Source organism: Poromitra crassiceps (genome assembly GCF_964638095.1).
Source record: "Poromitra crassiceps genome assembly, chromosome: 12".
NCBI lineage: Eukaryota > Metazoa > Chordata > Actinopteri > Beryciformes > Melamphaidae > Poromitra > Poromitra crassiceps.
In genome coordinates, this window is record NC_139632.1 from 39,596,794 (window position 1) to 39,613,611 (window position 16,818).

At 43.6% G+C, this 16,818-nt stretch overlaps 1 protein-coding gene across 1 annotated transcript in view; it reads right to left on the reverse strand.

The window, feature by feature from the left end:
- The window catches only part of ect2 (epithelial cell transforming 2), a gene marked incomplete at both ends in the record, with an annotated part of 104,002 nt that extends 92,801 nt beyond the window's left edge, over window positions 1-11,201 (reverse strand). The window contains 3 exons of the mRNA XM_083647388.1: window positions 2,899-2,991; window positions 9,831-9,910; window positions 11,075-11,201. Of these exons, the coding sequence (XP_083503514.1) occupies window positions 2,899-2,991; window positions 9,831-9,910; window positions 11,075-11,201 (300 nt within the window). The remainder of the gene's footprint in view (window positions 1-2,898; window positions 2,992-9,830; window positions 9,911-11,074) is intronic.
- Window positions 11,202-16,818: the final 5,617 nt, after the last annotated feature.

Genomic DNA, 16,818 nt, shown 5'->3' on the forward strand with positions numbered 1-16,818 from the left:
AAAACAATTACGGTAGATCGTTTTCGTTTGTTTGTTAATCTCATGAGCAGACTTTGGTAGGCAACAAAGGAAATTATTTCCAATGCCTTGAAAAACAATTTTGATTGATACAAGACTCATATCAATTTGATTTCTGATCCCAGGCCTAATTCCTTATTGAAATGTGCAGTGTTAGCTCCTTGATTCACAATTATTAGCACCATGAGTTATATTAATAAGAAATTATGTTCCTAACAAGTTATTTTAGGTTGGTTTCTCACTGGGGACCTGGGAGCGAAACCAAGCGCACTTGTCTCCAAATTGACCCCAGGTTAGGGTTGGTTTCATGAGTGTGTGACGAACAGATCAAGCAGGTATGCTCCTTCACATACCTAGGAGTAACAATAGACCACCTGCTGTCATGGAAAGACCACGTAGACTCTCTGTGTAAAGATCTTTTGGTGCTAGTAAACAGATTCTTCTATTATTTTTTACCTCAGTGATTATGAGTGTTTTACAGTACTGCAGTATCACCTGGTATGGATGCCTGTCTGTTACCTTAAAATCACAACTACTTAGACAGATGAATATTTGTTCAAAAATTGTAGGTAAACCACTGCATAGTCTATTTGAGTCTACATATGTCAACAGTGTATTGAGGTTAGCCAGAAATATTGCCTCAAACACTAATCATGTGTTACATGAAGAATATGAACTCCTGCCCTCTGGCAGGAGATACCTAATTCCAACTTTCAAGAAGGTCAGACTAAGAAAGTCCTTTATACATCAGTCGATCCTGAGGCTTAATCAAGAACATGGCCGAGGGTCAGTGGAGCAGTGACCAGTGCTCTCTGTGTGCTGTATGTGTGTAATGTATCTTTGTATTTTTTGGTTCTGTTCTCTTTGTCATGTGTTTGTGTGTGGGACTGCTGCTGTCTTGCAAGACAAATTTCAGTGTGAACTGACAATAAAGTATATCGTATCGTATCGTATCGTGTGAACGTTGCGTTCCCTGCCCGGGCACGGAACAGCATACCGTGACAGGGTCCACCTGAAGAGGTGGTCTGGGGAACGCTTTGGCGTGCCCGGGGACGGAACACTTGCGAATATGAACGCCAACCGTACTGAAGCACGTAGACAACACACGGGCGAGGATACACTCCAGGCGTAATTTATGACGCAAGTGTACTCTGCAAGTGTTCCGTTCCCGAGGGGAGAGGGAGGCGGGGCAATCGTACTCGGGCAAGGAAGGGAATGAAAGCAATCTTTCCCAATGGGAAAGCAAAGCACCCTCAGTGTATTTAAAGGGCTTCAGTAGAAGCTTTTCCCACATATTTGACAGATGCCTGGTGAAGAACAGCAGAGTCAACTTTAGTGACAGAATGTGTTTGCTGCTGAAGGACTCAGACACATTCTTTGACACCTTTCTTTATTTAGTCTCACTCTCACACACAAATTGTACTTATGCTAGTTTCGATTTTTTGTTGTTACACAATGGTATGGAATATACCTATGCATTGCAATTTAATGGGCTATATAAATAAGATGCGCACAACTATTACATTTATTACTAAACATTAGAATTAATATTATCACCATCACCCCATTGATGACCTTGTCGTTGTGCAAAAGTAGTTTCCCTCCGAGTGCAGTTGATGTACAGTTTGAACAAGTATTGCAGCTTGTAAAAAAAAAAAAAAAAAAAAAAAATCTCTCTGTAGTGCACTTAAAATTCAGCAGGGGTAAAACTGATGCAAATCTCTTTGCACAACAGCAAGACTATCAAAGTGTGCCGTATATACCAGAGTCACGGTGCTCTTATAATACCGCAGCAGCAGAGGCCTTTTGCAATTCATAGTGAATAATAAGTCTGGAGAAAACACTGCAGTACTGCAATCACTCGCTCTCGTACGTTTCTCTCCCTTCACGCACAGAGCGACACGCTCAAGACCCACAGAGCAATAAAATGGCCCCCGATGCTGCGCGAAGCGATCAGTGCCGCCCGCTCACATGAGGGAGAGCGTTACTCTGAATCAGAGCGGAGTTGTTTGAATCAATGACTGCAATAACAGAGAGCAGAAATTAAATCACAAAACCTAACTTGCCGGGGCTGCGTACAGGCAGCGCTGGGCTGGGTTGAAATTGCGTGCGCTACCTGTAAACCTTGCTCATAAAACAAATTACCTTGAGAAAATTAGTTCCAGTAAGGTGGCGAGAGGACAAAGGCAAAGGGAGCGGAGAGGCATTTGGCGGTGAGACACACACACACACAGAGTTAGAATCATGTACATTATTACAATGCGAGGATCCATATCGCTTTAGACACCCGTGTGTTAACGGGAGGTGGCGCTCAAAAATCAAAGCTTCTTAAGACGCCTTGAAGGCCTCGCCTTCAGACCTCGCCATTGATGGAATTTCAAGGCCTGTCCGATGCAATCTACGGTGCGTAAATCAAGTGTCACGGTGCTGCTTTCAACTAGAACGTCTATAAGAAGGGCTCTGGTAATTGGCACAATCAAAAGGCCCGCGGCTGAATGACTTCATCACCGCAGCTCGGCCGATCTAAGAGAGGTTTGACGGCGTTGACGCGTTTGAGTGCAAATCTCCCTTAAGAGCGCAATCTGCATATATCAAGTGTTACATTGTTTCTAATCGAGTGTTCACCGACCAATCAGTTCACTATCAGCGGATTGTCCGTGCACAGCGATTGGATGAGTGTTACAGTGTGACATAAGAGTGGACTCACGCAACGCTCCCCCCCCCGGGGTCACGTGACGTCACAGAGTCGGTCAGTCATACAGAAAAAGCAGACACTGTACTTACCATATTGACTGGTCAGTCATACAGAAAAAGCAGACACTGTACACTTACCATATTGACTGGTCAGTCATACAGAAAAAGCAGACACTGTACACTTACCATATTGACTAAGGATTTGATCATCAATTTCTCCTCTGCGCCTGGCTCCACTTCTCTTATCTTGACCACCGGCACCTCCATCACTCTGATGGCCTGTGAAAACCAAGCAGCAGGGAAGTGGATGGTCAAACGCTGGGACGGGGAGAGCAGGACAAGGAGTCCAGAGACTAAAAGAGAGACAGGGTGGACAGGTGGAGGTGTGTGTGTGGGGGGGTTATGTGTTCTTGCAGTGCGTGGAGGAAGCAACTTCAAACGTATTACAACACGCCAGAGGGGGTGGAGGAGAAAGTCCTGGTAAAAATGAATATAAAAGTTCAACGCCATCGGGGAGAGGGGGGACAGAAGAGAGAACAGAGAGAGAGAGAGAAGGGGGAGGCTCTGATGGAGCGGTCGGTGGACGTGTTTGAAGTGGCTGCGCTGCAGACTGGCAGGGAGAAACGGATGATTTAAGCAGGAACCTTCAGAAGTGACGGGGCTCAGGAGACCCCGAGAGGAATCCTAGCAGCACTTATCCTGCCCCCCCCCCCGCGCCTCCAAATCACCTTCACAAGGCCCTCGTCAAAGACCCAACGATATGCCTCGTACGTGGACGCACACACACACGACAGGGGTACACAACCCATGAACATTGTACACCTAGGATTTTTTTCAATATAGTGATTCTGTTCGGATAGCCTGTCCCAGGCCCAGGTAGATTTTTGTTTGATATACGCTTCAAATTTTGCCTCAGTTTGTGTCGGCCAGTTGCAACCAAAACCAAAGCATGAAGTGTGGTTTGTGGGCACTGCCCTGTTGTAGGGCTGGATGATAATTCATGATTATCATTTAACATCTTTCAGTGGAATCATATCGTGATGATATGAAGACATTTTAATACCCTAAATCACGCTAAATTCCTGACTAGGGATGTAACGATAACCGGTTTTAATGATAAAATAAAATTTCTTACGATAACCGTACCGTTTCAAATTGTCATTATCATTAAAACCGTGGTACCGTGATTACAGTGCTTTGAAAAACATGGTAAATACTGTCCATCACAAGTTGGCAACAGTCTCCCAGATGCAAACGTGCAGCCTTGGAGAAACGATTTCAGTGAGTGTATCAATCCTTTTTGGGTCTGAGTTTTCAATATAAAACGTTGTAAAAATGATTTCAGTGAGTCTCTCAGTACTTTTTGAACATTTTCAGATTTCTTTTTACGAATACCACGATAATACGATAACCGTGATAATTTTGGTCACGATAATCGTGATGTGAAATTTTCATACCGTTCCATCTCTATTTCTGACACTGTCAGAATTCGTCCAAGCCAAGGCTATCTTTGGTCACAGACTGTGACCACCACAGGCCGTCTTTGAACCTCTCTCCCTGCCGCGGTTTAACCACAGCACTCTGTGTAACTGTGGCAAAGACGGAGATCTGACAGACAGGAGGCCATAGACCCCATTCTGTTCCATCTCCTCAAGGATAAGGCGAGCCCTCTAGCTAGCCCACTAAATGGAGCTAAAATAGAGTTGTGACACTTTGCCCTCTGGCAAATCTTTCCTTTCAAAGTCACGGCAGAGGAGTGGAACAAGACTTGCGGGGAGACAGACCTCTGAAGACAAATGCGTTTGCCTGGACTCGGCCTGAATGGCTGTCCGTCTGCCTCCGGTGTGCCTCTTTGCGTCTGTCAGAATTATGAGTTTGGGTAGGTAGGTAAGACGGGCCGTGCCAATATCATACCCAGCGGACGTCCAAGTGGATTGTCACTGAGAGTCATTCCAAAGACACAACTCTTCTAATGCCGGCGGACACACTAAAACAAAACCAAAACCTAACAAGAGTTTGAAAATATATCGCATGACTTACACGGATAATCTTTGCTGCCGGCATTTTTACCACTGGTAGAGGGTCAGACAAGGACATACTGTACTTACAGCACGTGCCGACCAAGCAGCAACCTAACCATACTAATTCTGTTTGTCAATAAATCCATGTTCGAGACGTTGGGTCGTAAATATCAAACATTATCTGATATTATATTATAATGTGATATGATAAACCTAGTAGTGTGTAGCTACTGTAGCTGATGGCCTTCCTACAAACGACACACATCTCCTCTTTCAGCACTTAAAACACTCCTTGTTGGTGATGACAATAAAAAAAAAAACTTTTCAATACTGAAAAATCACTCCTTTAACATACAGGCGAAAAAATTCTAAAAACCAGGGGTTTTCAAAGTCTCAGACGGTGTGGGCCTCCCCCCAAACAAAGATTGGAAAGTGCCCCCCCCCCCTCATTCAATTCCTGGATGCCTATGGGATCATGATTATATTATGTGATCGCATAGATAGACACTCAACAATTGAGCCAAGATAGCATGATATTGCTGGTTGTTGATATACTTCAGACTACACCAAATACATTTTTTATTTGAACAGAGGCTTTTTTTATTGGTTTCTGACTCTGGCAAAGCAGGAAAAAGTCAAATTCCCCTTTTCTCTGACCTATCCCTTTAACCAAATCACACCCATTCAAGGCCTATGTCCACCAGCTGCGGTACGGTTCTGTGCAGCTTCTTCTTCTTCTTCTTGTCAGACGCATGTGGGATCTGACAAAAATAGAACACGTAAAATAAATAAAATAAATCGCTAAAATGTGACTCCAATATATATATATTAAACTAGAACGATCGCACCGCCGATATATGCCTCCGCCAACAAGTGAGCAGTCGACATGCATGTCTGTCCAGACTTTGACGTTTGAGACAAATGTGAAGAAATTCTGCCAAGGTGTTAGTGAGATATGGCGTTACCGAGCTTGAAAATGGCGTCGTTCGTGAGGTCACAGTGACGTTGACCTTTTTTCTTTTTAGATTATTTTTTGGGGCATTCTTGCCTTTTTTTTTTTTTAGATAGGACAGCAGGCAAATCAGGTGAACAGTGTAGGAATTACAACAGTAGTAATTAAGTAAGTAATTGGACAAACCAACATAATCATGCAATTGTCCAATGGGTTCTGAAGCATTTGGCAGAATATGAGCAGATAATATTGTCCGAAAGAGTTCAGAATTTATTCTGCTGCTGTTGTCAGCAGTTGTATCATCAATAAATATAAGGGATCCAATCCATGACAGCTATAATACACATGGCTGTCAAAGGAAATGGAACGGGCAGTCATACATGTCCACTCCACGCGTGGGCATGTATGACTGTTCATAGAACTGATTCCCTTGCATTTATTGATGATGTGACTACTGACAACAGCAGCAGGATGAATTCTGATGTGTTTCTGGCTATATTTTGTGCCCATAGTCAACCAAATGCTTCAGAACTCATTGGATGATTGTCAGTTTGTCCAATTACCTTTGGTCCCTTAAAGTCGAGCTGAACCCAAAAATGACTTTTCTTTTCTTTTAGTTCAAATACCTGGGTATGCAGTGCACCTATTTAATAATGTATGCAAACAAAATCACAAACATCTAATTTATTTCGTTTTTCACATGATAACTAATTTACAGTTTGCTGACGTCACCTAGTACTATCAAATTTCTACCCCATTTCAACCAATCGTATCACGACATGCAGCTGTCAATCAAATCTTCATTTCAGGATAATTTTCTCTTCCAAATGAAGGGGAAAATGGCGCCGAGTGCCCGTCATCTGGCAGAGTTTCTAGCCCATAAACTAACTACTAACTTGAGCAATTATGCAAGCAAAATCAAACGGTAATGTCTAAGAATGCAAAGAAATATAACTGGCTCGTTAAAATACACATTCCAGGAATATTATTTACATTTATAACGATAATGGCACGTGCCTCCGAGCCCTGACAGCCTCCCTGGCTGTCAGGGGTCGTCTCTCGGAGATTCCAGACGGGCGTGCAGCACCCATGCATCGGATTGTCCGCTCGCTCCGCACGAAGCCGGTGGGTGCCTGGTACTCCGCGGATCCCACTCGCGTAGCACGACAACACGCCAGGATTGGCCGATGCCAAAGCCAGTCGACAGAATTGTGAGATTAAATCATCGACACCGTATATGGTCCGCCTCTCAATTTGTTTTCAGTCTGAAACGGACACAGATGCACGTGACGAACGGGTTCACCTCGACTTTAACATGTAATGTAATTCCTACACTGTTCACCTGATTTAGATGTAAATACCCTCAAATTAAAGATGGAATTCTGCAATGAAAGCACATCTTCATTGTTTAATTTCAAATCCATTGTGGCGGTGTACAGAACCACACTGATGAAGATTGTGCGCAATGTCCAAATACAGTATATGGACCCAACTGTAATTTAATATAGTGGCTGATACTGGCTTTTTAATTAAACTCTAATTCTGGGCACAGTGGATGTTAATAAGCCCATTTTCCAGTATGCCCTCACTCCCTTCTAAACATTCAGACGCCATCCTTCAAATCCAAACAATATCAAAACCATTTGGGAGAAGGCAACCCATGGATGAGATGCACGCTTCTAAAAGTGTTGCTAGACTTCGCCCCGATAGAGACGATGCTTCAACTACAAGATTCATTCAGCAGCAGCAGCCTGCAGCTGCAAAGATTTGGGGATTTGACAATTTGATGAAATGTAAATCACAAAAGCCCGAGTTGTTTTCAGCTTGTGTTGCAGGTGTAAACCCAGGCAGCATGCCGTCTCTGGTGGTGAAACTAGACACATCCATTACCGGTGCTTGAACACCGCCTTTCCGTCGGGAAAAAACCAAAGTACTTAACACATTGACTGCCAGCCGTTTTTTTCTTGCTGTAGGTAGCTTCTGCCAAGCCGTTTTTTGAGGATTGTGGCTCATTTTACAAGAGCCGAGAGTTATTTTCTGCTTGGAGTTTGTGAACATACAATATCTCAAAAGTACTAATAGAATGTGTACTTTCTCTGTCTAAAAGAGTTAGTTTGTAGAGTTAGTAGTTATGTAAGCATTAGCAGTTGAATACAGCATGGTTTTAGCATCAGAAAAAATATTCAGAGATAAACGGCTTTTTGTGAAATTCGATAGAAGTGTCACTTTAACCATTCATTTTTGGCTCTCTCTCTCTCTCCCTCCCCCTCTCTCTCTCTCTCTCTCTCTCTCTCCCTCCCTCTCTCTCTCCCTCCCTCTCTCTCTCTCTCTCCCTCCCTCTCTCTCTCTCTCCCTCCCTCTCGGGAGGGAGACGCACTAGGTTTAATCCTAGTGAGAGAGGGAGAGAGAGAGAGAGAGAGAGAGAGGGAGGGAGGGAGAGAGAGAGAGCGAGAGAGAGAGAGAGAGAGAGAGGGAGAGAGCGAGATGGAGAGTTGCTTCAACTCCTCCCTCTTCTTGGCTGCAGCGGCCGTCACAGTCTAAGTGCTTTGCTGCTGCCTGTGCCTGTCTGCACGGCCGCTGTTTGAGGAAGTCGGCATGGACTTGCTCGCTTCTTGGAGTTTTGGTTGAGAGAAGCTTTTGCGATTCTGGTCATATTATGCTGCGTGTTTCAAAGTGTGTCCCACCCGCAATCCACTATGCAAATCTGCAATCCCGCACCGCCAGCAATCAGCGCGAAAATGAAAGCGCCTTCGCCAATCCACCTTCATGAGAATGGCTTCAGTCACACTGCTTTTTGCTTGCCTTCCTCCTTCCTTGTCGCCACTTAGTGGGTCGGTGGAATGGGTTGTACACGTTGTACACGTCCAATACCTATATAAGAGATGTAAAAGGCTTAGATGCACAACCTACCGTCAAAAAAAAAAAATCGATTTTTTTGACGAGTACACTCGTCGCTGGCAGTTAACAGCTGGATTGTGTTTGACGAGTACACTCGTCGCTGGCAATCAAGGTGTTAAAATAGTGTTATGTGAGTGAAAAGCAGTTGCTATCTAAATACATTTGAATGTTGTTTTTATAGTCGTTGGCATTCCCAAAGCCCTCAATGGACGAATGGGGCGAGGGTGGGCGTGTCTATGAGATTAGGCGAAAATGTAAACATTGGGAGGAAGCGGGGAAAACACCATAGAAGCATTGTTGTCGGAAAAAGGTTGGATACTGAAAATAACAAATAGACCTCTCGTCTCCAAATGCTCATTTTAGTTCCCCCCAAACTATTTTTTATATCGGAAGTCCTGCCTTAGACAGCACTTCACTTCTCACCGACTGCTAACATCCTGTGTTTACATCCTCCTGGCTGGTGTCAAGCCTCTCAGATGGGGAAGAGTTTCTCTGAAAGTAGTTCCTATATAATATGCAACAATGCTAAATAAGCAAGTCAGCAACTCAAGTCTGTTTCAGAGGCTTTTTGACCCTGACAAGAATCCAATTCTGGTGAAGCAGTGGATACATTGATTCATACATTTTTTATTCTTGTTATTCATATTATTATTTTATTTATTTTTTGTAGGTGGGGGATGCAAATTAGGGCTGCACGATATGTTCCCAAAATCATATTATATTGCGATACGATTTTCGTGGGAATGGAAATTTTTGTATTTCATTTTCGCACTAAAATAAAATAAAAATGTGATGTGATTTTTACTGGGGTCTGTACCAAACACGCATGTTCCCTTACATCTGGAGAATATGATTTGTAGGCCGGGACATCTCTGTAGCACCACAACACCACAACGCTTCATTTAATCTTATGTTGTGGCACATTTTACCTTGATGCAGACTCCTGCCATTTGGATATTGCACTTGGCCATATTGCAATTTCGATTGTGATTAAATTGTGCAGCCCTAATGAAAAAACCAACAAATACAAACACACTGAATATCGGCATAAAAGTAACATCTATCGGCGGAACCCTATATTTGTCAAACCCTAGTTTCAATGTCCTACTTTTCAAACCTAAGGGATTGTTTTTTTCTTTCTTTTCCAGAGCAGCGCTGTTGACAAGCCCAGATCACACAGGACTGACACCTTAATGGAAGGCAATGGACCACAGCGGACCTTCCACGCTAATAGAAGAATGATGTACCTGCAGCGCTTTGACCAGCGCTCCATTTCTCCCTGCTTCTCCCACCAGAACAACCCTGGGCTCCACTTTGGGCAGCATATCTGAGAGAGAGAGAGAGAGAGAGAGGCACAACGAGAATGAATAAACGTGCAGAGAGAGGGATGGGAAAAGAAAGAGGGTGAAGAGGGAATGGAGGAGGCAGACGTACAGACAGACAAGTGAAATGGGAAAGCGACAGATCAAGGAGCAGGTCGTCTCGGGGGGTGATGTGAAAATGAGTCATACAAAAGAACAGATCGGATTTTTCTCATTTTGACTGACAGCCTGGGGTTAGAGAGCCACCCAATAGACCTGCATCACTGACCGAGAGGGGGGAGGGAAAAGGTTGGAGATTGAGGCGAATGCAGGCATAGAAAAATACAGGCGAGGCATGATGGAACTCACTTTTCTGCAACTGGCTACAGGTACTGTAGGCTAGGCCTATGGTTCTCAATTTTTTCACATGAAGGACCCCTAAACTGACAAAGATTAGACCACGGACCCCCATTTGATAGGATTTTGTCCCACGGTCCCCCATATGATAATAAGATTGATGCTTTTAGATGTTTTATTACAGAAAGTGTATCAAACCCATGAGCAAAATAGTCATTGTGTTAGTTATGAATGGAATTATAGCGAAAATAAATTACCCCCCTTTTGGCTGGGGACCCCCTGGAACCCCCTCAAGGACCCCTGGGGGTCCCTGGACCCCCATTTGAGAACCACTGGGCTAGGCTACAGGGGCTGTACACCTGAACGTCTCAGCTCCAAAGTTTTGTTTGTTTGGTTGTTGTTTTATGAGGCAGAAATACTGACAACAAGCTCTCACAAAAGGTGGCCAAGGTGAATTTCAAACCCAAGATACAAGAATACCATATGGATACTTGAAGGGAACATTGTGCTTATTCACTAGCGCTTCTACCAACCTGCTTATTATTACACCTGCTGGCATTATGAAGCTATCAGTTCTTATCATTTTTACAGTATACAGTCTATTGACAGGCGAGAGCAAAGACTGATACATATTTCAGACTCAATATAGATTGCATCATGACAGGTCAGGGTGGGAAAATACAAGCAGAGGACAAGTCTGTACAGCTGCTGTCTGTTTTTCCCTGCTGCCTTTAGGTGCATCTACAGGTGAAGGTGGCAAACAGAGGGAAAGGGGGTATGAAAGGTGGGGATGAAGCAAGACCAAAAAAAGAATGTGACTCTTGCAGGCTAACCTTCGCCGTCCTCAGATGCCAGGCCCAGGAACGTGTGGTCCTTGTCGGCCAGCCGCGAGTCGTAGGCGGACGAATCCACCAGCAGACTCCGAGCCGTCCCTAAAGTCAGTATGCTGCTGTCAGCCATGGTGGCGAGAAGCAAAGGAGGCCCCAAACTGTCCAATCTATCAAAAGTAGAGGGAACGCAGCAACACAACAGGGAAGAAGGAGAGAGAGGGGTGACAACTGTCAAACTACAGGCAACAGAAAGAACTTGGCATGGCTTAGAACAGAAATGCTGCAAAAGTCTGACAAATCAACTGGAAAGAGTGATGCATGGTGAACTATGCCAACTTCTGGCAAAACTAGGCTGCAATGTGTGGATAAACTTTTACGTTTATGTAGCAACTTTGAATCTGCAATGTTGTCTTGAAAGCATAGAAAATACTTAACAAGATGGTCAATCACTGCACAAACCTGTGGCAAGAAAATCTCCATGTTGACAGAAAATACATTGCAACTAAACTGCATTGTATCTGATTTCCCCAGATAACGATAACCCACACTATTTACGTTTGGCAGTTTCAGGAAATCGTAAATTCTGGTTCTTTCTTGGGTGTTTATGAAGTAAACTCGTGTTAGCTGTTACCTATCGCTAGAAACCTATCAATATTGCGCATTATTAGTTGGGCGAACTTTATTAGGGTAATAAATAATAATACAACTTTACTAGCATAACTGCTAGAGTTTGGTCATCAATACCGAACCACGACACTCGTAACCCCTTTACGTTGCTACCTCGTCTAACTGCAGCGTTTCCAGTTGCATAATAAACTCGATTTAGGAGTCAAGCAAACTTACCGACTGTTTTTAGCTGCTAGATAGCAAAATGACAAAGAAATCCTGCTGAGCTAAACTGGCTGGTCAACTAGCCGCCCAGCTAACGTTAGCCAACAAGCTAATTAGCCACCAGCAGTTTCGGTCGCTCCAAAACACAGCCCAAAGAAAATCCCACAAGGATCGTCCTAAGAGAGTAACATCTGTGCGTTCACACCGACACCCGGGCCGATATCAATAATACGTGCTGCGCTGTATACCGTCCAAGTTGTCGAATGTGTCTGCTTTAGCGGCTAGTTTGTTGACAGCTGATTCAGAAGATGCCTGCTGCTCAGTACTCTGTCTGCTGCCTGCTGTTGGAGCTCAATTCAAAAAGCAACGCAAACAAGGAGCTCGCGCTCTGATTGGACGAGAGTCACTGAGAGCCCGTGGCTTCCGTATGACGAACCCGCTGATTGGTCAGTTCATTCAAATCACAATGCGCACATGAAGCCTTCATGAGCAGTCGGAAATATGTTTATTATCACAGTAAAGTGGATACTATGACGGGCAAAAAAGAAACTTCATTACAAAAAATGAATTAAAAATCATTCAAGAATATAATTGTATCAACCTGTAAGAAAACGGTGACTTTATTATATACAGTGTCGTATATCCTCACATATAAGGTGTAACAAACTTATTTTCCCCCTTTCTTTTCGTTTATGTTTACATTACGATTTCTTATAATGTAGCCATCTAGATAGCGTTAATATTCTATTTATAGTCCACTGAAGAGAGAGAGAGAGAGAGAGAGAGAGAGAGAGAGAGAGAGAGAGAGAGAGAGAGAGAGGTGGGGGGGGGGGTTCATTTGACATCTACATTTAGGACCAGCAATATGGGGAGGAAGAGTTTACGAGGAGTACTTGAAGGCAACAATATTAGAGGCAAACTGAAACTACCGAAGTCTCGCTTGCCAACCTCCCCTCTAGGCTACCTGAAACTTTACCTGAAAAACTAAGATTTGTTTAAAGTGAGTGACTGGGAAGTTCAGAAACTGACCCCAGAAAGCCCAGAGCTACAAAGCTGGGAGGATATTCATTATTCATCTCCCACACTGAGATTTTCTTGAGATTGTGAACTTTTTATGAACACATGTAATGCAATCACTGCTGAAAAGTCATTGTAATATTCAAATTATTTTTTTATGGTCACTATAAACTTTATAGTAACCACCTTAGTTATAGGCCTACTATCGATCTCCTAATACACGTGTCAAACTCAAGGCCCGGGGGCCAAATCCGGGCCGGCACTTCATTTTATGTGGCCCGCAAGAGCTAGCAAAGAATACAATTTGTACAATACAATTCTAATTCTAATGAGTTCTAATAGTTGTAGGCTACTAGGCCGCTCGATTCCTAGTATTATAAAATGGGGCATGTGGGCAATGTTCTCTGTTCTCGGAAGTGATGTCATCAGTGATGTCACTTGAGCAATTGTGGATTGTGGCATCACTGATGATGTCATAGACATTGTGGCATCATCAGTGATGTCATAAGAGCAATTGTGATGTCATCAGTGATGCAAAGTTGTGACATCATCAGTTTGTGACATCATGAGTGATGTCATAAGAACAAATGAGCCCACACAGAGATTGAGCTGCAGGGCGGGTATGCGAGCTGCAGTCCAAGTTTTCCTGTTTGCCCCCATGGCCCTAAACGGAAGTGATGTATTGTGGGCGTTCCCACACGGACTGACTGTAGTTATCGTGCATTCCTTTATAACTGGGGACTGGTAATCTTACGACTTCAAAGGTCATGAGCTGGGCGGTGACGTCATCAGAGCTGGTATGTCCCATTCCAAACTCGTAGGAGTCTCAGCAGCCCCAACCTCAAAAATCCAAGATGGCTGCGCCGCGCAACAACAGTAGTAGTATAATCGTAGTAATGTTGTTTAGCACTTCTGTTTTGTTTGTGTCTCATTAAATCAGCTGTACACACAGCACTGCCTAACATCTATCTGTGTGGACATGAGGCTGCAGTGTTTGTATGCGCAAATTGCCGCGAAATGCCATGTTGTCAAATTTATTGCTAACAATGGCTAACAATGGCTAGCCTGGCTAGCGACTGGATCTGACCAATGAACAGTGAACTTCCCAGCTCAAGTTTTCTGCAAATGGAACGCTAACAAAACGGATGTGATGTCATTTAGCCTCCACATCCCAGTTATTTTGCGATAAAGGAACGCACCATTATTGTCAGTGGAGTGGGCAGATTCAAAGATATGGGGACCAACGTGTGTCTGTGATACTCAATAGTGAGTTTATATTGCCCGTGTTGTGGTTTATGTTTTGTTTTTTGATCTTGTGGTGTCTCTATAAAATAGCTTATTCCTAAAATATTCTGATTAATAATAATATAATAACAATGAATAACTTTTTAAATAACTTTTTCCATGCCTCACGTTGTTAGCTAGCGAGCCGATGCACGCGTCCTGTTGCATTTATGCAGGGCGAGTCAGTCTTCTTTACAAACGGTTATACCTGCAAACCCAGAGCCAGATTAATAATAGAATTTGTGATGCTTTGGTTTGGATTGCAGCTGTCAAAGCAAAGCAGATGTGAGGAAGACATTTCCACGGGGCTTGTGCGAGCGAGAGCAAAGCAGCTCTTCCCCAGCATGAAGTCTGTTCCAGGGCAAGACTGATGCTGGATTCCTCTCAGGCACACTGCAGCTTTTCTGCCTGAGGTGAGCACATCTGATACCTCTCTCTCTCTCTCTCTCTCTCTCTCTCTCTCTCTCTCTCTCTCTCTCTCTCACACACACACACACACACACACACACACACACAAAACACACAAACAAATGGCACGTTTGTATTGCTATACTTGGTGTGACTCGAGGACCTTGCATTAACTATAATCTTAAACCCTAAATCCTTTTGCTGTCACCATAAAATGAGAAATGGCCATTGTTATTTTCTGATATTTTGAGCTCAAATTGCTTTTACTTTCAGGGAAATGGCACATTTAGAGTGGCTATACCTCATCCATTGTGTATGAGTGTACGTAATGAACATCAGGAACCCCACCCCTAAGACACACACACACACACACACACACACACACACACACACCCCAAAGTGTCAGCATGGTATGGCAGTGAAGACAGTTTCCATCTGACGCCATTCTTTATTTATTTATTACTTCTGAACAGTCCCGCCCATACCAACATTCCATTTCAACTGGAAATACAGCAAATCTTTGAAGCAAGTTCAAGTTCAAGTTGACTTTATTAGGCCCCAACAAAACGCTGTTTCCTTGTGACTTTAACCTAAACCTCGTCCTAATCAATCCTAAACTCAAGTCTGAACCCTAAACTAACCGTCAGAGGAAGCGAGGAGCAGCAAAATGTCCTCACTTTGCAGGATTTTACTAACCTCTATATTTATGATGCAATCAGACAGACACAAAGTGAAAAAAAAAACACACACACACACACACACACATGCCTTGGCCCTCTGAGCAGCAAGACTGACTTCCAGCGCTAAAAAAATGTCTTTGTCTGGATTAGTATGCTCATCACATTCACACTGTCGGCTCACTGACACACACACACACACACACACACACACACACACACACACACACACACACACACACACACACACACACACACACACACACACACACACTGTCTCTCTGCATTCAGCCCGAGGTTGGCTGTGTGGAACAAAGCTTTGTGGAGACCTTACCTTCTTTATATCCAGCGTTGTCCTCTTCCACACTTCCTCCAGCTCAGTTCTCTGCCCAGGTGCCCAGGGCCGGGTATCTTTCCCGGGCCGGAGACAAAATGATCCTATATGGCCCAAACCCTCCACCATCCAATTAACTTAGACAAGTAGGGGCCTCCAGGCCTGGGTCAACCTGTCCCCACCCTGTCGGCAGGCCTGTCTTTGCCCTCTGCCCTCTGCCCTCTGACTCTCACACACACACACACACACACACACACACACACACACACAAGCACGGACATGGGGGCAGTTTGCTGTCCCTTTTTGAGAGGTAGTGTTAAGCAGGGTTGGCTATTCATTTCAGTTGTAGTAACTTTGGCGTGAATGGAAAAGCTAATTTGGGACGAAATTGGGCAATGAGTAGCCTATTAGAGGCAATGGGCAAACTGGGCAATGGGCAAGTGTAGACTAACTAAATTTAAAAGTTGGAGGATTAAGCAAGCGAGCGCTTGCTAGCTTGCTGGTTTAAATGTTAGGCCTATACATTTACATCAGCTTAAAAAGATGGTAAACTCAGTAAACTATATGTTACTATGAATTAACATTGTGATAAATTCATATAGCCTATCCTACCCAGCATTGTAAATATCAACAGTAGCCTATCAGCTACTTTTTTTTTATTCGGTAGACATGAACGTCGGTAACATATTATATTGCTATTATCAATAGCCTAGCTAGAGAGGCAATAAAAATGTTTAAATCAGAAATATATGAAATTAATAATTCCCAAAACAGTTATTTTTGAGTGTGTAGGTGGGGATAGGCTCTCCAGCAACACACGGTTTGATGACACTTAGTTTTCATGGCATTGGAGAGAAAAGTAAAACCAGCTAGAACACATTTAAAATCCAGGGCAGTATTTGTCTCTTCTACATATTTTGGACATAAAAAAAAAAAAATCTGTCTCTGTGTCATGCACTTATCATGCGCTCTGTCATGCACTTTCCAGTGTTGACACAGTCTGCAGATAGCCTGTGGTGCAATACCCTCCACAACGTTGCAATTGTGGACTCTGGCTCAGCGGAGCACGCATACAAATCCTTGGCTGTTATATATTTTTGTAAGCCTGCCGTGATGTTAGTTGTGTGAGTGTTTTCATCATCAGACTGTAACATGGGAAGAAACAAGAACTTTAGCCAGCAGGCATACAGAGGGAC